Raw genomic sequence first — 25636 nt, 5'->3', positions numbered from 1 at the left:
GTAAGTCCAGCTGTATTTGATTCAACTTTTTTTCATTATAATAGCTTTTGTTATTTCATTGTTGCCTGAAAATCAGTTTAAAGAATCAAGTGTATTCCTTAGTTTATAACGTTAATAGCATGACAACACTAGCCTATTATGCATTCAGTCTCCAGAGGAAATGGGGCTATCACCTCTCCAAAAAACCCCACCAAATGTCCAATAATGCATTAAATTACCACTGTGTGCAAAGGTGTGAAGCGTCTTGCCTAAGGACACAATGTTTGTACGCAGTTGTATTTCCCTCTTGCAAGCCCTGACTGCAGAGTGGCTCCGGATGAGACACTATGGATATAAGGCAATCCCATATTTATGCATATCAGTTGCCTGGTTCGTGCCCGTGGGAGCCCAGTGCATCAGAATGATTGCCACGTTGTGTCATATGTGTGAATCCCGGGCGTTTGAACACGTTAACGGCTGAGTTGGGAATGGAGTTGCGAGCTGGCGGGGGTTCTGAGGCTGGCCCCCGCACTTGCAGTAGCTCTCCTCAGATGAGTATCCCCAGTGGTGGTCCTGGCTCATCGCCTCGCTGCTGTACAGTTCTCCCGTTGCTGCGGGCGATAGCGACGCATGCGGATCTAATGATGAGGCAGAGATCCATGCACAGGGAGAAGACGACCCTCCGCAGAGACAACACATCATGATGCACAAACCATCAGTTCTTGTGAATGAAGCTGAGGCCTTTTTGCAGAGAAGCTAACCACTTTAAGTCAAGGACACAGGGACTTTGGTGATATAGTTCAAATGCGGCTAAAATCAATAGGTGCTGCCTTCCTGGATTACCACCTAATGACAGCACAAACCAAGTATTTCTAGCTCTGAAGAAGGAGACAACCAGGATGACATAAATACGAGTGGAAAAAAAGAACCAACTCCGGGAGCGTTTTAGATTTTCCTCCGGGAACACTTACCCTCGTCAACCCATAGCGTCCACAGTAGGCAATGGTTTTCATCAAAAGGTCAAGGGATGGAATCGAACCCACACAAATTAAACTTGCCTGGGAAATTCAGAATTATATATGTCTGTATTTTTGTCTGTACGGATCAACATCAGCCTAATCCGTGCAAGTTCAGATGGGCGTGATTTCCAGGTGGATTAGCCAATCAGGGATATGCATTTTCGAAGGAAAAAAGAAAGGAACTGAAAGACATCACAGATTTTTGCAGAATTAATGTGCAAAGCATAAAACGGTGTTAATTTGAGGTGAGAGAAGTTTGATTTTTCTGCTCTAAATGATAGAAAACCAATTAGCGCATTCATTTCACATCACAGAACACACGCATCACAAAAATAAACAAATCTAATCGCACGGTACTTTTTGAGTTTGTTTTGAGGTGCAACTGGGATGGGATGACCGGATTCACTCTGCGTAAACAGCCACTGCATAAAAGACTGTTTCAACACAGAAGGCACCCGAATTCTGGCCTGCAATCGCCTGTGTTTCTTCATTTTACATCTGTGTCTCCTCTGAACAGAAATGGTGGATTAAGGTTTAATTTGCCGGCTGTTTACAGAAGTGGGCTCTCACCTTGGTCAAGTGAGACAAGCCAATTGAATGTTAATCAGGTGCTTAACAGTGTTGAGGGAGTTTCAGTCAGATTACAAATGGACTGAGATGGCCCAAAGCAGGTTTAACAAGTAAACAAAGGGATGTTAGTTTTAGGGGAAACTCCCCCCTACGGGCAGTGTTTAGTCAGCTCAAAGTAGTATAAAGAAAAGTTTCTCAAATCAGATACTTCGATTAAAAATTATTTTCGTCTGGAAGTCGAAATGTCACAACAGACATCTTTTGTAGGACTCTCTCTTTTTATTGAGCAAAAAACCCTTTGAGTTTTAAAATTTGTCCAGATGAAAGTTTTTTCTACGATAAATAATATGTGTTGCATTGTTTTGCAGTTTATGGATGTCAGCGATTAGTGTCAGAAACAGAAGGAAAAAAATTATAATAAGAAAAAGAATCTACATTATGCTGAACAACAATGTACAAACAATAGTTGGCCACAACAATTTGACATTTAAATGTAAGTATTGTTTCATAAAGTACTAAAAACTAGTGAACTTTTGAAAGTGGAGCTGGAAGTTTTAACTAGTATTAGTATTAGTATTGCCAAATTAAACAAACATATAAACCACAACATTTTGTCTACACTGTCTACAAACTTCAAAGTTATAATTTTTCTGATTTTGTTGACCTATTAAAATGAATGGGATAGAACTTTCAAATCCATCACGTGTGATACACTAGAGCCACAGCCAGGGACAAACAGAGACTACAGTGCTCTGATGAGAAGGTGATTGGCTGCAGTCTTCCATCTCTGCAGGACCTGCACGTCTCCAGCTCTGGGATGAGAAGGTTGGTTCACTGCTGACCCTTCTCACCCTGGACACGGACTATTTGAGCCACTCCCCTCAGGCAGGAGGCCACTCCCCTCAGGGAGGAGGCCACTCCCCTCAGGCAGGAGGCCACTCCCCTCAGGCAGGAGGCCACTCCCCTCAGGGAGGAGGCCACTCCCCTCAGGCAGGAGGCCACTCCCCTCAGGCAGGAGGCCACTCCCCTCAGGGAGGAGGCCACTCCCCTCTCTTCTTTCCCTCTGCCTTTGGACTCATGAACACTTCTTAAACACCTGTCACTTTAACTATAATTCAATCACTCACTGCACTGTTCACTTTCTGCACTACATTCTGTAAATTTAACTTTAAATGTTGTGTACTTCGTGAGCCTATTTTTATCTTAAAGTAAATTTAAATAGTTTTTCTTTAAAGCATGCCCTATTTGATTCTATATCTTCTTTGTAATATTGTCCATCATTGTATGTTGCACCGAATCACCAAAGCAAGTTCCTATGTTTGTGAATTTTGTTCAGTGACATGAACATGACATTCAGTGATTCTGATACCAGGCTGTTTGTAAGTCCAAACATGTCCCTTCTGGAAGGGTCTATATCCTGGCTTAATATCTGGAAATGCTGTCACCCTCTGCTCTTGACTGGTCGCCCTATTACACTGACATATGGGTCAAATGCAGAAGCCTGATTTGTCTTTGTGTACAATTATGTCTATACACAAATAAACAAGGAAAGAACATTATGACTTGGACTAAAACTAAAATTAATCTTGCTGTATGCCTTAACAGCTTTTTGTTGATCATCATGCTATTGTAAAAGCTTGATCGTCTGATCCCCGGCAGCATCTGTAGTAATCCATCTGCCTGCTCGTGTTTGTTAGAGCAGGCTGGCTGTGTCTGACTGAAAACACTGGCTGGTGCGTGTGGGCTGGTGCATACTTACTGCTGTTGACCTCTGAAAGGAACAGTAGAGCAGTGCATGGCCTGTGGCTCTGGTAATGGGTCTGATTCATCATCTCCAGACAGCACACATGACATGTGAGCCGTGTATGTGCAGACTTGATATTTGCAGAGACAAACACTGTTATGGAGCTTATACGGTGTAAGTGCAACCCATCTATAATCATGGCCTGAAGGTTTTCCTCAGGGAGAGGAAACATTACTCAAACTAAATGCAAAACAAAACCTCCAGCACGGCCCTGATGTGGCGTTCACCCCCGCACAATGGATGCTCTTCTGATAACACGGCAGTATTGGCTTATGAAGGCACAAATGTGACCTTTAGGTGCAAGTATAGTCCTCATACAAAGGTTACATCCAATTTTGTCAAATATTCTCAACTACATTGGACCAAAGAAACGTTAAAGCTTTTATATAATTTCAGTTACAGATACTCGAGGCAAAGTGTAGGAATGTCACCTCGAGCTTTCTTATGGAAATACCACTATTTCCATAAGGATGAACAAATCAAAGCAACATTTTTACTATGAAGAAAGACACAAAAAAAATGAAAATGTTGCCCATAAACTGGAATCCTGAACCCATGAATGACATCTGAACACCTGACGCTGTAAAATTTCAACATTTTGATCGAATGTTTTGGAAACAATCACCTCTCCCACTGAGCCATGGAGGCATTCACACGGAAATACAGCATTCAAATCACAGCAGAAATCACAAGCTGCCCGCTCGATTGTAAACACCACAAGGAATAACTGAATAAGTCACCCAAACATTTCAATTATTCATTCCAATCTTAAACTCGCTCAATGCAAGTCAATTTTCTGCTTGTCATCACTCACCACTCTCCGACATGCAATTTAGAAGCCAGCCAATCAGAACGCTCCCATTTTCATACATCTGATTGGAGGCATATACTACAGTCAGTATAAAGCAGGTTTTGAGGCCATTTTTACTGTGGCTGCCCAGTCGCTCACCTCCTGCATTAAAATTGCATCTGAGCTAAGAGGATATTATAAACGCCAATCCAGAAAACTCATAATGAAATGGGTTTGTTTTTGAATAGTATTTTCACCCCACAACTCAACTGATGTTACTCTCTTAAGATCACAAGTGAACTGTAATATTGTTGGTGGTTCACTACTTGCTTGTGTCCATGAAAATGATATTGTGTTGCTTGGAATGTTCCACAGTGTGGCATTAAATATATATATTTATTCAGATGTTTCTATTGCTTCTATTGTTCAAACACATTCTTACTGAAGTGGACATGCATCTTCACAGATATGACCTTTAACTTGGTCTGGTAGCATGATGTCGTGTTTAATGCCCAACAGTGGAACATTATCGACAAAGTAAATACATCTGGACTCTTCCCCAGACAAGTTACACAGTGCAACTTTGACGAAAAGAAAGCAGAGAGGGAGTGAGCCCAAATCAGACATTAATAATTAACGTTTTACCCAAACTTTATCCAAACTTTTGATGTTATTTGTTTTGCTTCTCTCCAGTAATGTCAATGTCCAAGCATGATGTGAACAAGGCAAATACATGAAATATCACAACACAACGATTCATCCAAAAGGCAGTAACTAATTAAAACCAAGCTATTCAAAGCCACTCAAATCAAGTATCATTTTCACAACACGGAATTTTGTCAAAAATATTTGTAGACTGTATCGAGTGTAGACTGAAACACAAACTGCAAAGCGAATACAAGATATATATATTTCAGACCACGTTAGTAGAAGTCACAGGGTTAGCAGCTTTTAAACAGAATAAGACTGGATATTTGGTTGCTTGCAGAGGAAATTATATTGGTTAAATAAATGCAATCTTGTTTCGATTAGATCAATTTAATAACTACTACTATTACTACTACTACTACTACTACTACCACTACTACTACTACTACTACTACTACTACTATTACTACTACTATTACTACTACTTCTTTAACAACAGATTTTTACTCATGTCATTTACTATTTCCTTTTATGTAACATCCATCCAAGCCTTGGAACGAACATGACATCTTGGTTTTGTAACTGCGTCCGCCAATTCAGCCGTTAGAAGTGGAGCATCCTAATCCAAACCAGACAATATGATAATGAAGGACATTGTTCCTCTTAGCAAAAGCCACCAGGCCCATCACCAGCCGTTCTCCTCTCTCCATTTGGGCATCTTGAACCCTTCTTTCTAGCGCACACTTCCCGGAGGTCACTCAATTTTGGACGCGGGCAAACTCTGTGTCGGACCCAATCTGCGCTCAACACCTTTGTACCAGAAATCTCCCGGCTGGAGCTTAACCCTTTTCCCCTCACACTTCAATCCAGTCGAATCTGTTCCGTGTGCAAGAAGCCCATATCTCAGAATTCTGTGTGTGCAGCTGTCAGGACTTAGCGAAATGGGATTAGCAGACCAAACAGAGCCTCCATAAACAGTAGCACAATCATAACATGAGCACAGAGGACAATGCCTGGTTCAAACGGGGAAAGAGAGCTGGACTGGAAGAGATGGCAAGACAATATGCCCCACGATTTAATCAATCTGAGTTGTGTTACTATGGAAACATTGATCTTCACTGAACTTGTTTCCTGCCCTAATGTGCCGAATCTGTTAGGAGTGCATTTGATTCAATACTGTGTGGGTTTATATGCAGTTATTGGTCATTAGTTGCTTCAAAACGCAAATCACAAGCCACTAAATTGGATTAGGTAAAGGATTTCGGTAAATGACTTAACTAAAAGTGCAGGTGGCTCAATATAACAACATTTTGATTATATATCATGAATGTTGTTTTGAAGATATGCAATTTTTTTTACGTTGCGTTCATAGTAAAAAATAAATTAAATAATAATAATAATTTTACAGCGTTTTCACATGTGTCTAATAAAACATGAATTATAATGTTTGACGACATATTTGAACACATTTCTGTTTGGTTGACATAAAGTAATATCGTCTCATTATCAAGATTTTAGTCAATATCGACCACCTCTAATTAGAAAAAATACATGTGTTTCAAGGGTATTTAGCTTTAAAAATACCTGTAATTGAATAAATGCAAGATAGATATTAACTTAACAGGTGGCAGAAAAGCACAAATGCACCTTTAGACATGATTACATTTATCTGGCCTAATCCTATTCACGTTTTTTTTTTTTTTTTTTTTTTAAGGAGTAATTTTCTGCAGGCATTTTCTTTGCAGCTGATCCTTGTTATCCGTCACAGAGTACATGGGAATGGTAGTGGATTCCAAACAGCTTTACACATTAGAAAATCAATACAAATCTACTTTGTTTATCCCCAGGAATCCTCAAGTCTTTTTGTGTTTGACAGTGATTCATTTTACCCCAAGACTTATTCGTTAATTACTAAAACCTGGCTGGCGAACACTCTGTCCTTAATGTGTTACTCTCAAGCTATCTCCTATAGAAACATGTTGTGTGAAATAGTGAAATTGTGCATGATGAAAATGAAATTACATGGCTGACTGTTTTCAATTTGGCACTTGCAAAAACAGCAGTGGATTATTTCTTTATGTAAAGGTCATAATTCTTGTATTAGACAAACAATTTGTTCCGGATGTCAGGTGCTTTTGCATAACAAACATGTGCATGTAACACCCTCTGATTCTGTAAGCAGAGTCAAGTCTGTAGCCCAACCTGAACTATAATGCTCATGATACACTGAACCTCGCTGCCCCCAATTTCAGCAATGTTTATATAATTATAAAAGCCAAGGGACCAGATTATCTGAAATATCTTTTAAATGGGGGAAGGATCTTCTGGAGAACAATGTTGTCATTACAATTGTGTCAAGTGCAAAATATAAACATGTTGAAGATCTTTTCAAATTGGTTCATATTGCTTACATTTAATTAGAGTATGTAATTAGTTAATCCTAACCAAGACTAATTCCAAGGCAGCATCTATATTAGTCAAACATATAAACATCAAAGCTATTTCTAAAATAATACTCACACATAAAATAGTGAATGGAGATGACGAGAAGGATAACTGGGCCTTGCACCTCTCTGAGAGAAGACAAACACGTATTAGCTCCACATCTTATGTGTCCAATTGTCTCAAACAGTGGGTCAATCTTATAACATATTTAGCCTTCCGAGCACCAGATTTAATCCAGGACTAGGACTATACCAAACCTAAACCAAGGCAAAACCAGGACCAGGCCTACACCATTTCTACATAGGATCCAAACCAGGAGAAACCCAGAGTAAATTGACTCTCAATTAAGTTAACTCTAGAGTCTAGAAGGAGAGAACCTGCACCACCAGAACATCCTTGTGTATTGCCAGCGGGACACGCACCACAGTTTTAGAACCAGTGTACTAAACCAAGACAAAAAGGAGAAAAACACACAGCAAATCCCAAAAGCCTTTAAGTTGTTTATTTTCATTTACATGTCAAAAAAAAAAATGAAATGCAATCATTTTTCAGCCTGTGCCACACAGAGAAGGTCCACCATTCGGGGACAATCTTCACTACAACTTCTCAAGGCCGTTCCCTTTGAAGAGAGGCAACAGCTGGTCTTTAAAGAGCAGTTTAAGTCAGGTTGTTGTGTTGTCACCTTCTGGCCCAGGTGTACACTGTGTCGTGAACAATAGTGAGCTCGTGCGGTCAGGATGATGGATGACGAGCCGCTGGGTTAATGAACACGTGGATCGATTCGGTGCTGGACAGTTATACTGCATTAGCCTCTGCTCGGCTATGCCACAAATCCCCTCTGACTGCTGGCCTCATTGAGTATACAATCAATGCTATCACATATGCATTTACACATCTGATGTCTTAGTATAGGGCACCTTGAACACTACACTTTCCGTGGAGTGTGGTGCAGAGGAGCTCGAACAGCACCTCTTCTCTACATGTGACAACTGTTGTCAAAAGCAAAAATACTAAAGTGGAGTCAATTCGTACACATGAAGACACAGGTGATATGCCAAAAAATTTATGCTTTCTTTGCCTTTCAGGGAGATCAGATGAGATCGGGCATTAGCATGATATGGTATAGTTCTGAGATTAGAATATTAAGTATGTATACAATCTGCAGTGGGAAACAATATAACGCTTCAAAAACAGTAGGCGTATAAACTCCTGTTGTGGTTGATTTTCTGATTGCCACTCTCAAGGGAATCCCAAATCATATTGAGACATTTATTTTGGCAATATCGTCCTCCTCTACATTTTAGACCATATTTGCGCCCTGTTTGAGACTAACCCTGAGAGCAAAATCAGAACATGTGCCTTTGAGAACAAACTGTGAGCTAAACAAAGCCACAACGCATTTTTCAGTGGGGGGCGCACTCTCACTGAATACCAAGATGTGTGAGTGCATTAATATAGCAGAGTAAATAGACTTCAAATAAAATGGCTTTACCACCTGGCGATCGAGAGGTTTCTCTGTGGGCGACTCCCAACCACATGGGAGCAGAATACAGAATGAGTTCATGAGGTTATAGACAGGAACAGAGGGAAACTAATTCATCTTTATTTCATAGCTGTATTTAAATATAAATAATCCAGATGAGGCCAGAGTGAACTAGCATTGGCCTTCACACAACTTTCCCACAAAGAAATGCTCCTTTATTATTTATGGATGTATCTCACTTTGATCTTACCATCGAAAGGTTGCTGCTGTCTACCTGCATTTTGCACATGCCTCCTGGCTACGTTTCATGTCATAAATCTGAATGCTGCAGTCGTCAGTGTGACTGACATGTGTTTATGATATGCTACGTCCCTGGATTGTGAAAATCGTCCTATAAAGAAGCCCTTGTGGAGCTATACTGCCATTCAATTATATTGAAATGAATATTCTATGAATGGTGAGACTTAGTGTGTTATTTAAGCCTTTTTTCCATATTTTAAAATTAATGCCACTGTTTCCCAACAGAGGGATTTGCCTGCCTTGCTGTAGCTGGTCCGTTTGTACATAAGTCATTGCAACAAAGGCAATTACCATTAAAAAAAACAACAATGCTGTAGAACAGCAGCAAGATGTATTGAAATAATCAAAATCACAAATTAAAAGGTTGCAATTAGCATTACTGTCGTATAATTGAACAGAGGTGGGACCAAGTCTTTGTTTTGCAGGTCTCATGAGTCTTCAGAAGAAGTCTCATGCTTTGAGTTTAAAATCCTTTCAAGTCTTTATACTGCATTCTAGAATTCAGGCCTTCTTTAAAACGTTCTGATCACAGATGAGGAGGGACATGTTCCAGTTTTTTACTGTTCTAATTGTTTTTTTGTTTTTTTTACATCAAGTCATCTAAAGTCACAGAACTCAAAGTCAAAACCAGAGTTATTATTCCAGACCAAGTCAAGTCCCAAGTCATTGTCTATTTTATAATTGCAACTATTTTTCTCCAAAACTAATCTGCCCTAAACTGTAGATATGTTTGATGAAGAATTGTATTATTGCATTGTAAAATTGAATCATGCAGTTTAATAAGCACAAACACACACAAATCTACTATGAAGTTGATACATGTATCTTCTTCATGACATATGCTTGCAAAACAACCCACATGTTCACTTAGCCGGCTCCAATGTGTGCAAATTACACAAAGCCCTGGGCCACAGCAGGGATTCACTGTGAGGTGTATGTGAGACATGTATATCACTATAACCTCACTTCCTGTATGTACGTAAGAATGATAACCAGTTCATTCCTTCGGGATACACAGTAAATGTCAGCTCTCTTTGCATTACCACTAAGATAAAATTAGAAAACTATTATACTCATTCCAACAAATTCAGCCTCAGTCAAGTTGCTATGCTCTCCACTAGCCTTGTTATTATCCAACATATACTGACCCCTTACATAAAAACAGTAAGACATTTTAACAATTAACAGGCTTCAAGTGGCACGGGATCCAGTCACGTTTTATGCTAAGACCTGAGCCCTGATCCAGATAGAGACACATTCAACATGCACAACACAGTGTAAGATTAACTACCAATTTGCCACTACAAAAGTCATGTCTGATAAATAAGAACAAAAGTGCCAAGTCTCCATTAATGACGCCGCCATCAATGACTTGACACAACAGACCAAACGTAAATAAATGGTAGTTTAAGTGTCCCATCGCCTTGGTTTCCCCAGCCTGTGTCCTGGTTGCCTTGATAAACAGCCGGCGTGCACCATGGCGAGGGTGACAGATGAGACAGCGTTGTGCTTGTTCCCTGTGAAGGATTATTCACATGACACCTTCACAAATGCCCTGTACTTGTTACATCTCCAAATGATGCAAAAACCTGACACACTGAGAAATACAGCTCTCTCCCATCCGTCTGCAGTCCACAGTCCAGCTCCACACTGCTATTGTTTACCGAATGGGCTCTGGACAGACTTTAGACAACGTATGAATCATTTTAGACACTGAATTTTTACATTGTTGCCTCAAATAGTATCCACATCTGTGAGAATATGTCAGGGATGTTAGAAGGAAATACAAATACTAAGCCCATGCTGTGGATTGCTGACAATTTCCTGTATAAAATATTCACAAAAAGGGATGTATACCAAATTCAGATTCTCATCAACTTGACATACACTTTCAATTTTCTTTGACTTTTAAATAATAGTGACATTAGGCTAAGATAAACGTTATATTCCTCATATTTGTGACCGCAGTGCAGCGCCAGGGGATGTTTACAGTTTGTGGAGAAAATGGAGCTGAAAGAACTCCACAAAACACAAGAAAAAAAATAAAACAGAGAAATCATACAAAAATATGCACAGAAAGACCACAATACTAATATCTTAAACTCTATTTTGATACCAAGGAAAAGTCTTTGTACTCAATACAAATTACGATACCACAATGATAATAAAAACCCTCTTTTTTTAATCATTTTTTCTTACACAATGCAACGTAATTTTCAACTCAAAATAATAGTATTCCATTTAATCTTACACTAGTTCCGATAAAGCTCAAGATAATTCAAAAACTGTTCAGGAAAAGTCCAGTTTTGTCCTGTTTGTGATTTCTTTTTCAGAATTAATACTTTAAATGAGCACCTAATTTTTTATAATTGTTTTCGTAACGATTAGTATCTTGTTTTTGACATTTAGACCTTCGAGAGCCCCATGCTTCAGACTCCAGGTTACAAATTCCCCACTCTAATTAAATCAATAGTTTTCTGTTGTTTCTCTTGTTTAGAAGTCCCAGTTCCTGACTCACTGATAGATGGATAAAAGATTGACTAGTGCTACACTGATGGTATAGATCCTAGTCTTCCCAAGTCTTTTTATAGATTGGCTCAGTCTCTTTGGTACTCTGGCCTGGACCTTCTTCTTCTTCTCTGATGTTTTATGGCGGTTGGTGTTACATTGCCGCCACCTGCTGTAGTTGTATGTCTTCAAAGTATGTGTTTTAAGAGAGAGCTGTCCTGGACCTACCTAGGTACCCGGATCTTCTTGCTGTGAGGTGAGAGTGGAAGCAAATATGAAGTAATGCTGCAGATTGTGTGTTGGAGTCTCCCAATAAAGATATTCAGAAAATACTATGTCAATACAACCGAAGTGTGTGTTAAAACATGTCTTTAAACATGTTAGTTGAGGTTTAATTATCAGACAAGTGTAAAATGTTGCTGAAACTCATCACAAAGTGCAGAAATATCACTTTATACACTTATTTGACAGTAGGCAGCACAACTGTTTTCATTTTCATTTTGAAGCCGCTCTTTTTGTATCATTTCTTTCTCTAAATGATCATACGTATTCTCTGTATAGCTTATAAAAAATGAAACATACAGCAACAAAAGCAGTATATAACAATGGTGAAGGATAGTATCGCAATCGTAGTCGTCCTGTTCTAATGAAACATTCTCTGGAGCAATGTGCTGTAGTGATTTTGGGTGCAAGTATAGATTTCATCGTTTTAATTCTTTCCCTCGGTGTCTTTAGTGTGCCCTCAGACCCTTTCTGTTCATCCACACTCGCTGGCTCCATTTATTTATAGCTGTGTTTTTCCTGGGGAGATTTGACTCACTTCACTTGATCTTTTTAGCGATGCATCCCTCCTCAGGCTTTACGGTAACCTTTTGGTCAAGTGGCCGCTGCGCCACCTCTTTAAAGGAAACGCAGAACTTCAAATGTGAATATGAACTCAGAGAAAAGGCCAAGAGCTACGGAGAGGATACTTCATATGTCTTGTTGCTGAATGCACAGTACAAAAGCTTCTTCTGGAGTTTTTAGTAGTTTAGTTTCCCCCTCCATGAAAACAACAAAATGAGTCGCTACTATTTAAATCTGAAGTACCAAAATGAGAAAAATATGGAATTGGAATCTCGACAGCAATGATTCACACTTCAAGTACCACCTCAGCACATACAGTACCTAGCTGTATGAGTACTTGATATAGGGCAATATATTGAAGTAACAACATAAAAATCAAGAGTATGTTGTCCATTAAAAAAAAATCAAATTGTGGTATGAGGTGATATTTTTGCAGTTTTGTGGTTAATTCTACAGTTCACTTTACTTTTAAGACATTTGCAACTTTTACCATAATTCCATAGAAATATAAAGTTAAAACAGAATTCTCCATTCAGACGGTTGAGTTTTATGCCATACATCATGGGATTGTTAAGTGAGACGTCACATGTCCAATTGTTCAGAGGCTCGTTAACACAAACAGGGACTTTGTCTAAGCCTCCTGATTAATTTAAGACATTAGTGAACAGAAAACGCTCCACACTAAATAATATCATGGGTAACTATTTTTTTTTTATGTAAAAAATAAATTGATAATCAATGTCTAAAAATGATCTCTAGAGGAAGACCTGACTTATTATTAATTTTGTGCAGTTTTGTATTTTTAAACAAAACCAGATCTTAAAATCCCCAAACTGCTATTATAAAGAACAGGACTGTACCTGGAAGTGAGAGTGATCACACAATCACTTTACAAAGGAACAATTTCAAACAAACAAGCAGGAGAAGGCACGTGAAAGTCAGGTTTGTGGAGAGGCAAGACCACTCACAGTTTTAGTGCCCAAATGAAAAAGACAATTTAAAAAAGACAAAGGAACCTTTATTTGTCCTACAATGGGGAAATTCCAGAGGTTATATACCATATGTTTAACCTCAAAAAAGGATTTTATTCATTTCTGGAAGGATCACAAAAAATATCCTCGGATTATTATTAACCGAATAACAATTTATGAGATACATTTTTTGTCAATTCCCTGAAAAAATCTCGCCACCTTCTTGACTTCTTATTTAAATGAGTGATACAAGAAATTACAATTTGTTCCAGGACAAAGTTGTAGAGGTGGCTCAACCGCTCTGTTTGCCATTGACCAGTCATCTGATTGATACTAGAGCGTTTCAAGATTGAGCAGAACAATCTGACTCTGTTGTTGTTGTTGATGTTTATGAATGTTGGTTGTCAAACAGTAGCGCGTTGTCCCCTGCCCACATGAAACAAAGTGTCTATTTTGCCTATTTGGCTATTTGACCGCGCTGGGTTAGGGTTAAGGTTAAGGTTAAGGTTGAGGTTAGGGTTAGGGTTAGGGTTAGGGTTAAGGTTAAGGTTAGGGTTAGGGTTAAGGTTAAGGTTAAGGTTAAGGTTAGGGTTAGGGTTAGGGTTAAGGTTAAGGTTAAGGTTAAGGTTGGGGTTAGGGTTAGGGTTAGGGTTAGGGTTAGGGTTAAGGTTAAGGTTAAGGTTAAGGTTAAGGTTAAGGTTAGGGTTAGGGTTAGGGTTAGGGTTAAGGTTAAGGTTAAGGTTAAGGTTAAGGTTAAGGTTAGGGTTAGGGTTAAGGTTAAGGTTGGGGTTGGGGTTAAGGTTAAGGTTGGGGTTAGGGTTAAGGTTAAGGTTAAGGTTAAGGTTAGGGTTAGGGTTAGGGTTAGGGTTAGGGTTAGGGTTAGGGTTAAGGTTAGGGTTAGGGTTAGGGTTAGGGTTAAGGTTAGGGTTAGGGTTAGGGTTGGCAATGAGGTTATATGGCCGTGCCGCGGCTCCTGAAACTGTTTTCAAACATGTTTTGAAACTGAAAACAAACATGGAGGCGATCTGAGCCGCGCCGTCCCGTTTGGGTTACGGCAGCGGTGAGTTGAAGTGAATGGCGATATTGGCTGGTGGCTGTTGCAGATTCGGTCCGCTCTTCTTATTCCCACCTCCAGCTCGTGCCTAATTGCATTTGCCCATCGCGCTCCGGGCCGGCGTATTATTCACTGTGTCAGTGTCTGGGAGCGCGCGCAGGAGCCATTTGTGCGCGTTTCTGCCGTCTCAAGCAGGAAGCACAATAACGGCTGGCGTGTGGCGGATTATTGCTGCTGAAGCTACAGAATTATGTGTCCCATTGTGATCCTCCGTCAGTGCTAAATTTACATTACAGGCATATCTGAAGGGCGTGTGCGTCCAATATCTCCTGCTGGAGACGAGCTGAGAAGCGTGGTCTCCAAATTATACCAGCGTCTAATTAAATCCACAGGCGCTAACAATGCAATCATTGCCTGTAAGGCCGATGTATGCTCCAATCTGTTCAGCCAAGGATCGACTGGAAGAGGCAACTGCACGTACGCCTCACAGCAATAAGGTATATGTATTTAAGCGAGAATTGAAATCTCAATTATTCTGACGGGTTATTTGCTTAGAAAGAAGGTGAGGCATCTGCGTTCCTAAAATGAAGAGAACAAACTGATGAAATGAAAGTAGGAGACGTATCTCACAGAGAGAAACTCTTGTAAGCGTTCTTTCTCTTTCTGCTCAAAGACTTAATAATAATCTCGATCAGCAATTTTTGTAATCAGTTAGAGAAATAATCATGATTGCAATGGAAATTCTATTAATTGCACAGCCCTTACAGCAAAGTTTAGAAGCAAAAGTAAGTCATTTTATTTCAGTCTATAAATTAAATTTAAATGTTATAACTATGAACCAATTGTCCTCGACTTATATTGTTTCATTTAAAAACTATTCAAAATGTATTTTCAACCATCTTGTATCTTTTCCCCCCCATCAGTATACTACTCCGATTTGTATTTCGTATTCTTCATTTTCACCTACCCCCTATCCCCGCGTACAGTTCTGCACATATATAAGGATGTCATTGTTGTGAGAGGAAACATCTGGTAAAATGGTAATATGCTGAGCCAGCGTTACAGAATATATAGTTTTAAACTTGAAATTAATGAAGATGTTTTTTTAAAATCACTTTCAGTCAATATTTCACAAACTGCAAAAATTAGGATTGAAAACAATGCATTTTACACCCACTGGGGAAATTGCACATGTGATTTGTGAAGTCTTAAAGTCATTCAAGTAAGACAATAGCAGAACATTACGGTGCCTTTGGGAGAAGCTCCTGTGTGTTTGTTGCTACACATTCAGCAGAAATTACACAGATAATTTAGTAATAAGTTCTGTTTATTAAAATACAGCGGTTTTCTTTCAGGTTCCATTGAAAATAATCCCCAGACTGCGGGTGTCAAGATTATTCAGTCAATAAATTCATAACACAACATTTGTATTGTAAGAAGTAAAAAATAATAATAATTGTGACCATTTTAGAGGTAAAAACAAGTCAACCTTTTTAATCTGTCTGTTTATCCTATTAACTTTCAACATTCAGAAAGTTTGATTTTATAAAGCTGGTTACATAGTTGTTCTAATAGACAACGGTAATGAAAGAAAATTAAGGATTTCACAGTTCATGAAAAAAAACATGAAATTGTACTGTTTCTCCTCGCAATCATAGCATTAAAATGTGTTTCTGTGACTTCCCTTCTCCCGGTTTGGCAGTAAGTAGCTTTTAGGCTGGATGCCCTTTGGCACAAAAATGGTTCCGCGTTAGATCTTCTGCTCCATTTCATTGCAAAATGAAAGATCCTAATTCTCTTTCTGCGCTCATTTAAATTCAACAACAAATTTTGCTGACGTAGAGTGCGGTAATTAGGACAACAAGGAATACGCTTTTTTCCTTTTCTTCGGAGAGTAAATGATACAAAAGGACTTGATTCCTGTCCTTCCTATGGTCCTCAGACTGTAGCCTGATGTTTTTTCGGGGCTCGGTGGTGATCGGAGCCTCAGGTGGGCTGCATCCTTGACAATGGATAGTTAGGGCAAGATTGACACTCCTTGCTACAGAAAAGCCAGTGTACAATTTTGGCCAGTATAAAAAGGGTTTTCGATAGTGCTATATATCCCACTGTATATCCAACTACATGACACTGAAAGGAACAGACTCCATTGTCTTTTCAATACTGTATAAAGGCCAGAGGATGCACACACTGGCATCAAACCTTGATTTTCAACCATTGTGCCGGGGAACAAAAATGTGTCTTGAGGTATCGCCAGGTGTGTCTTGAAATAAATCATAATTTCACTGAACAGATTCACACAGGAATTTTAATAAAACATTTTTTCTGAGCAAACTTCTGAACCAGAAAAGACGCCAAAACCATCACCCTTGCCAATTCCAAAGAACCAGGCAGTGGCATGGACAATGGTGTGATTTGGTAATTATTTAGAGGATGCTGTGCAGAGAAATCTTACCAACATAAAAACAAGTATGCCACGATTCAGAAAAGGGTGAAAAACACTGCATTTAACTCACCAAAATCCATATCGAAACCAGGTCTGTCTCCAAGTATTGACTGAAAAATTAGAACGAAATTGCCCCTTCTTTGAAGTTTAGAATGTTTGATCATAAACAAAGACCGCATGGTGATATTAAAGATATCCAAATATCTAAAAAAAAAGGGGTTGTCATAACATTTAAATGATCAAGCCATTTAAATGTTATGATCCATCACTGACTCAAATGTGTCTTTCCATATGGCGATGTGAGTGAGATACTCCCCAGTGGAGCAGACCAGATTAACCCCTGTCCTCCTCTACCTTCAGTATTACATTTATCAAACAAGTAGGGGCCCATATTAAAGCCATTACCTTGCATTTACCTGTCAAAGCTAATATCATGGTATAATCTTGCCAGGGGGAATATTAATTGGTTTGGACCAGGGGTGTCCAAACTATGCCAAATGCGGCCCGCAGACCAATTTTCGTTGACCCTCAGGCTTCCGGCTAAATTGGCCAAAACAGCAAAAAATAGTACTTTTGACTGTAAAATTTGATTTATTTTTTTTATGTTATACCAACCTAATATTAATGTAGTCTTATTAAAATGTTGAATGATTCACTTCATGGTCAGGTTGTCAGTGGCCCTCTGCTCCGTATAAGTTTCAAAATGCAACCCTCTGTGAAAAAAGTTTGGTCACCCCTGGTTAAGACATATCTAGACAGGGGTATAATCAATCGTAGACCCTTTAAACCCCAGGTATAATCCAGGCAGGGGGTTTGCTTTGACCTGTTACACTGGGAACCAAGCGATTATCCTCCTGGGCTGGTACTTCAGAGCTCATTGGCACCGGACGTTGATTAAACGCACAGAGGAGCAGAGCAGGAACATGAAAGATCCAACATTGCTAAACAAGAATTTCTAATTGGCCCAGAAGGGGGAACGTTGGTTTATTGATCTAGCATGGCATGTGTCAGTCGAATTGGGTCAGTGCAAATTGAGTTAATCAGCAGAAAGTACATGACAAAGATGGTGAATTTCACAACCCAGCACTTTTTAATTAAATAAAAGTGATCGCGTTTGATATTGCCTTAAAAAAAGCCATGCAAAATGTTGTCTGTTCCTTATCCAAACGAATCTTCATCATTGTGCTATCTAATCTAACCACCTCCTCTTTGACACAAACCAACTTCAATTCTTTATGCATTCAGATCTTCCTAGACCGCCTTCTCACTTCTCTCTGCTGAGATGAGAGCAGTGAAATAGCATTAGCATAAAAACAGCAACCCCATTTCCAGTGCACCCTGAAAACACAAAACAAACATCTTTGGCTAAGTACTACATTTTGAGATATGCATCCAATTTAATAAGCACTATAGCAGCCAATTAATATAGGTGACGGAACACCCCAATGTTTAGGCTGCGTGAACCCACAAACCATGCATGTCTTATAGATGGCAATGGTAGAAGCGGACGTGATATTTGAAATCAACTGCACCCTTCAACACTGCCAACCAAGATTCCAGTTTGCATAAGCAATACCCATCATTTGCGTGTGAACCCCAAATCCATCGAGGGTGATAAGAATAGCCCGTGCAATACTTACGTGCCATATTGCAAAGAATATGAGGGAGACGCAGAGGACCAGAGACAGCATGTAGCAGAAGGCAGCAAATGTGAACATAATTAACATCTAGATCTCCACAAAATCCCAGTGATGCGAAAAAAGAAAAAAACACGAGGGAAAGACGTCTCCCCGGTACAAAGTTCTCAGGGCGGCGCTGGAACCATGACTTCCCGCCCTCACTCCTGCCAAGCCGAACCGCGCGGGGGGGGGGGGACGTACGGACGGACAGATGGAGAGGTGAGCGGTGCCGTGCGTGGCGTGAAGAGGACGCGGACGGAGCCTGATACTGCTGCTGCTGCTGCTGATGCTGCTGCTGATGCTGCTGCTGATGCTGCTGCTGATGCTGATGCTGATGCTGATGCTGATGCTGATGCTGATGCTGCTGCTGATGCTGCTGCTGCTGCTGCTGCTGATGCTGATGCTGCGTGGGTGTGTGTCTGAGTGTAGAGATCCACGCCGCGGAGGAGGAAAGCCCCTGCACACTGCGCCCCTCTCTGCAGCGCGTCTCCTGACAGTGGAGCTCCTCCGCTGCTGGCGCGCACCGCGGGAATAGTGGCTCCGCGCGCTCGCACGGACCTTTCAGCGCGCCGCTCGGCATCAGGCGCACGCACGGGGTTTGGGGAGCGCGCACCTGGATATGATCTAAAAAACTGTAATAATAACATCTGAGCCCATTGTGAATGAATGGTCCACAGACGGAAGGCTATGTAGTGTTAATTACTGCAATGCAACACCGTTATACTCGCCATTGTTTCCTTTTACTGTGCGTTTGTCCGTACGTGGCGTTTTTTTTATTTATTTTAACCATATGAAACAATAGCCCGTGGCCCATTGTGAAATTGAGAACAGACCAAAATAACACAATGAGGACACAAGATATGATATGTACACGAAACAGTGAAGAATGGCTCTTTGAGGGGGACGTAGTAGAAGCAGAGGAGGTGATAGTCGCAGCGTTTACGTATAACTTGGGTATTTTGTAAATGCACCCACATGACACTAATGGACAGGATTCCCATTAAGAAAAGGCTTGGGCAAGGATTTGTGAGAGTTTAACGCCATCTTGTGGTAAGTTCAAGCAAAAATACCTAGAGGAGTTTATATTTTTGATTTGTAGAAAGCCTGAATTAACAAAGCAAGTGTCAAAGCCCGCCGGTGGTGCAGTGGTTAAAGGCTCTGCACATGTGGCTGTTACCACCTCGGCGTTGTGGTTCTGCATTGCATGTGGAATGTCTTTATCCTCTGTCTCCTCGATTTACTGCTGTCAAAGGAGCAGCACCTACGATGACTTCAGTCCATGGTTCATGTTGAGTGCGGAGAAAGACAACAGACTCCAAAATGGTGGTCTTATTCTTTGTGACACTTCAACCTGTCACTCAACCTTTTCCTGCTAAACTGAACAGCAAGTATCTTGCACCTGCCAAAAATACCTGTTTCTCGCTCTCCTCTCTCTCTCTCTCTCTCTCTCTCTCTCTCTCTGTGTTTCTCCCTCGTTTAGTCTCTCTTTTGGTACTTCCATCTCTTTTTCTCTCTTTCTTTGTCACTTCATTTGTACTCTTTGTCTCTCTCTCACTCTCTCTCACTGTCTTTGTCTCTCACTCTCTCTCGCTGTCTTTGTCTTTCTCTGTCTCCTCTCTCTCTCTCTCTCTCTCTCTCTCTCTCTCTCTCTCTGTCTCGCTGTCTCTCTCTCTCTCTCTCCTGTCTCTCTCTCGCTCCCTCTCACTCTGCTTTACCTTAACAGTCTTAAACTGGCTGAACTCCTATATCTAACCATTAAAATAGCTCCACACATGAAAACATGCCCACCTGATTGACTGACTACACATTTGACTCTCCAAAGCACTGGGCGAACATGTCCACACACACGCTTGGCTGAGTCACTCAGGAAGACATCTTTGCACCAGAACTGTGTTAAAACTGCCTCTTCGAGCCTGACCTGAGGATTTGAAGAAGCCCTTGTAAAGACAGTAGGGAATCTGCCTGGCAACTGCTGATGTTGTGGCTCATATCCAGTCTCCTGTGGCAGTCCTTTTATTTGGTTAAAGTCATTAATGCGGCGGTGAGCTCAGTCTCGGCCAAACGTAGCAGCAAGAGAGACGTGACTCTGTGAATGAAATGATCCTGGCAGCACAACACAACAAATCAAGGCATTCACAATTACAATGTGAAATGTCAGTCACAAGGAATTCAAATTTCAGATACAAAAGAGAGCGTAGAAATAGTTCAAAATACATTATTTAAATTAGATAAATAAAATGAACATGATCTGCTAGTTATTATCTTGCACTGACTCATATAGTATCAATGAATCATGTATCAATGTATCAATGTTGTATTATTGTTGCAAAAGAGGCAAATATATGGCGTTTGCTTTTAATGCAGTCTCTTCCACATGAATCTTTTTGCTAAAATGTTTACAGACCTGTTGCCCTTCAGACCGGGTTGTGTTGGTACAGTCCTATGTTGTCCTCAGTGTTTGTACAGAAGCAGAGCCACAGATGTAGCTTTCCTCTGGATCTGTGCCAGGGCCTCTGCTCAGGTCTCTGCTGGCACCGACTGTCGCGTAGCAACTAATCTCTGCACATATACAAAGCATTTAATGTATGCAATATAGTTTTATCTTTGAATCTATATCAGTATGTAAGTGAGGGGTGTATAACCATGACATGTTTTGACAGAAAATTCCATCCTCCATCTGTGATCTATTGGTCACAAGCCAGAGTGCTCTCAAGCCTCTTCGATCTGTTTACAACCAGGCATTAAAGGTTTAGATGAAGTGAACACTCCGTTATCATCACTGTAATTAGAATAAAGAATTTGACAATCAAACTATATATTTTAATATACATTACATACAATACATATTAATATTGCATACATTTCTTCAACTTGTTCTGACCAGACAATTCACACTTTTCATGCAAAAATGTCATTCCCAAAAGAGACATAGTGGTGGTTGACAAGGGTCAGAGGAAAGCCGTGGTGCCATGGGATGGTAACATCCAGAAAAAGGAACATGAGAAACTAGAGAAATGCCAAGGCCTCAGAGAAGAGCTGGAGAAGGCCTGGAGCGTGAAAGTATCGGTGGTGCCCGTAGTGATCGGAGCACATGGGGCAGTGACCCCCAAACTGGAGGAATGACTTGAGCAAATCCCAGGAAAAAAAACATCAGACATCTCGATCCAGCGATGTGTGTGTGTGTGTGTGTATATATATATATATATATATATATATATATATATATATATATATGATATGATAAGATAAGATAAGAAAAGATATTCCTTTATTGTCCCACATGGGGAAATTTCATTGATGCAACGCAGGTATATACAGAGGTAGATACAGAAGAAAAGAACAGATCACTTATAGGAAGTTTGAAAAACATTTTCAGTAGAAGATCTCTTATAAACAAAAACTCCCATAGACAAATAAATAAATAAATACATAAATACCATCGCATGTGATCACGACAGTAATTGCACATGAATATGTGTCACGACGGCACATGAATTTCACAGTAATTGCACATGAATCACAATAGTAATTCTCACTGAAGCTGCTCTCCAGAGCAGACAGAGTGTCCTGCAGGGGACAGAGTGTCCTGCAGGGGACAGAGTGTCCTGCAGGGGGTGAGACGCATGGTCAAACATAGATGTGAATCTAGCCAGGACCCTTCTGTCCCCCACCTCCTGCACCGAGTCCAGAGCACAGCCCAGGACGGAGCTGGACTTCTTGATGACTCTGTCCAGCCTCTTCCTCTCCCTCTCTGTGATGCTGCTGCTCCAGCAGGCCACACCGTACAGGAGCTGATGCCACCACAGAGTCATAGAAGGTCTTCAGGAGTGGCCCTGTCACTCCTGAAGACCTGAGTCTCCTCAGGAGGTAGAGCAGACTCTGGCTCTTCCTGTACAGTGCGTCTGTGTTATGAGTCCAGTCCAGTTTGTGGTTCAGATGAACACCCAGGTACTTGTATGAGTCCACTCTCTCAATGTCCCGTCCCTGGATGTTCACTGATGAGGGGGCAGTGGGGTGGCGTCTGCGGAAATCCACCACCATCTCCTTGGTCTTCCCCGCGTTGATGAGGAGGTGGTTCCGCTGACACCAGTCCACAAAGTCCTGCGCCAGTCCTCTGTACTCCGCATCATCGTTGTCCGTGATGAGTCCGATGATGGTAGAGTCGTCAGAGAACTTCTGCAGGACACAGCTGTCCGTGTCGTGTCTGAAGTCTGCAGTGTAGAGGGTGAAGAGAAAGGGCGCGAGGACAGTGCCCTGGGGCGCCCCCACACTGCAGGTCCGAGTGTCAGACACACAGTCCCGTGCTCTCACAAACTGGGGTCGGTCTGTGAGGTAGTCCAGGATCCACTCTGCCAGGTCATACTCCACACCAGCCGTCTCCAGCTTGTCCCTCAGGAGCAGCGGCTGGATGGTGTTGAAGGCGCTGGAGAGATCGAAGAACAGGATCCTCACAGAGCTGCCATGCTTTTCCAGGTGAGAGAGAGAGCAGTGCAGCAGGGAGATGACGGCGTCCTCCACTCCGATGCCAGGCCGATATGCAAACTGCAGCGGGTCCATGGCTGGGCTCACGGTGGAGCGGAGGTGGTCCAGGACCAGCCGCTCCAGGGTCTTTATCAGGTGGGACGTGAGAGCCACTGGCCTGAAGCTGTTGAAGTCTTTGGCGCACGGTGTCTTGGGCACAGGTACCAGACAGGAGGTCTTCCAGACCTGTGGTACCACCCTCAGCTTCAGGCTCATGTTGAAGACATGCTCCATAACTCCACACAGTTCATCTACGCAGGACTTAAGGAGCCTGGGGCTGATGCCATCAGGTCCTGCTGCCTTCCTCACTTTAATCCTCTTCAGCTCTCTCCTCACCTGTGCTGCTTTGACAGTCAGTGGTTGGCAGGGGGACTGTGTGCTGGGGGGATGGGTGAGTCCAGGTGAAGTGGGGAGCTGATGGTCCGGGGCGGAGAAATGGAAGAGGAACAGATGCAGGGCATTGTCCAGCTGTGGAAGAGGGAGCATGCAGCTGTGCAGGGGGAGGGGCGGGTGACCGTATATATACATGTATTTATTTATTCGGTGGTTTGTTTTTAAGCACCCAGGGTATGTTCAGGGAATATAATACACATTTGTTACACTGCATAGCAAAATGTTGAACTAAACAAAGATGGTCAGTGTCTTTTATGTCTAACAGTGTAAAAGCAGCTGCACAGAACAGGTGTGTCCAGTAGAGAGAGCTATTGAGTCTCCTTTGGATTCAGAGGAAACTCAATCAGCTAATACATTTAATATTATTGAATATATTTATATATATATATATATATATATATATATATATACCATGTCCTATGGATTAGTTTGTATTATATATGGTGATATTTACAGACAATAGAAATTACAATTTGTTCTGACCAAAATAAGCTATAAAATGTTTTAGAAGTATCTTAACAGTTATTTTGTTCAAGTGAAAGTCGCTCACAGAGACCCTTGCTTTACAGCTTAAAGGGGGATATGATGCTTTATTTATGTTGTCATTGATCTTTAAACATGCTACAGTTTGGCATCTCATCTTTTAGAACATAAAAAATAAATATTTTAAGAAAATGTCACTGATATATCTACCCATTTCCAACACTCTAGATCAGGGGTGTCAAACTCATTTGGGCCGCGGGACGAATTTCGACGCTCAGGCTGGGTCGCGGGCCGAACATAACGTAAAATATCAAACTATTAAAAATATAAGAAATAAATAGCTTTATATAGCCTATGCTGTTTTGAAGCAATTACTGGATCGATAAAAAAAAAATACAAAACGTTAGTTCTCATAAACTGAAATGTATATAGAAAAAACAAGGGTAATTTCACCAACACTGAGCTTCAGTTTATGTCATTACAACTTCAGAGTTGATCTACAGTTCTACACAGAGATAAACATTTTACTTTATAACAAAATACTTCTCAAGATCTAAAAAAACTTTTAAATGTACTAACTAACATTTCCACGTCCGTGTACACCACTAAACTTCTGCTCAAAAGTGCTTAAAGTGAAAAAAAGTTAAATTTCTCCCTCTGCAGCTCACACAGCAGTGCAGCAGAGCCCCGTGGGGGAGGGGCGGCCACCGGCGGCATTGTGGGACGCGTAGTTTTAGCGATAAAAACGGTTACGGATGTAATTACGGTTCTATGAATCGATTTAAAAATATATATATATATATATATATATATATATATATATATAAATTTGAAATGTTCGGCGGGCCGGATTAAAACGTCTGGTGGCCCTGATTTGGCCCACGGGCCAGAGTTTGACGCCTATGCTCTAAACTGTGTGATTTCCTCTCACAGCTACGAGATGGCGCCACCATCACAACAGTGTAGGATAACATTTCTCCACACACTTCATGGTAAATCCCGGTCTCAGCAGTCTGTTGTACTGATAGTGATAAAACAACAGAAAAGCACAGAGTGCGTCTGGTGATGATTTTTGGACTTAAAAACAGCAGAGAAGGTTCTCAGAGCCGCGTCAGAGCCACGTCAGAACTACGTCAGTTATCGAAGAAACATCAGTAATCGTGGAGTTTCTGAAAGGACTGTTAATGACTGTCGGAGGGCTGAAGATTGTATAACCAAGATTCCTCAAATTAGCGCAAATGAAGCCAAATCCTACTCCAGTTATGTTTTTAGTGAAGGAACAATTGGTGAAACATTATGTAACTCAAATTTGTTTAAAGGTTGAATAGAGAATTTTTCGCCGATATGAGAAATCAGCGACTGTTTTTTGACCCTTTTTTGAAAATGCGCAAGTGCACACCCACCCCCACCCTCCTGTTCTTTCCGAGGGCCCGCCTGCCATCAAACCTTGTGCACGAGCCGCTGCTACACGTGTGTTTGTTTATTAGTGCGACCGGATCGCATCACATCTTTTGTCTCCGCTGATTTCCGTCTCTTGTGAGCAGCTCGAACAGTCTTTCTCTGTCGTCCCTCAGTCATTTTTGTACTGCGCGGTCCAAATCGTGGCCTACACTAAAGGAACTTGCTGCAAGCTTTGCTAAACACACACCGGCATATCAACCACGCATGCGCAGCCAGGGGAACATGCTAATATCCCG

The 25636-nt window shown here is 41.0% G+C and overlaps 1 protein-coding gene across 3 annotated transcripts in view; it reads right to left on the bottom strand.

The window, feature by feature from the left end:
* Positions 1-18730, bottom strand: part of cnih3 (cornichon family AMPA receptor auxiliary protein 3) — a 62119-nt gene extending 43389 nt beyond the window's left edge. For all 3 annotated transcript variants that reach the window (XM_072440511.1, XM_072440506.1, XM_072440498.1), the window contains exon 1: positions 18504-18730. In XM_072440511.1, coding sequence (XP_072296612.1) covers positions 18504-18590 — 87 coding nt within the window. In that variant the 5' untranslated portion in view covers positions 18591-18730. The remainder of the gene's footprint in view (positions 1-18503) is intronic.
* Positions 18731-25636: the final 6906 nt, after the last annotated feature.

The sequence above is a fragment of the Eucyclogobius newberryi genome, unplaced genomic scaffold (genome assembly GCF_026437365.1).
Source record: "Eucyclogobius newberryi isolate DKJ021-1_F unplaced genomic scaffold, fEucNew1.0.hap1 SCAF_1, whole genome shotgun sequence".
Classification (NCBI taxonomy): Eukaryota; Metazoa; Chordata; class Actinopteri; order Gobiiformes; family Gobiidae; genus Eucyclogobius; species Eucyclogobius newberryi.
The sequence above is the reverse complement of the archived record's forward strand: the minus strand, read 5'-3'. Positions and strand labels throughout refer to the sequence as shown.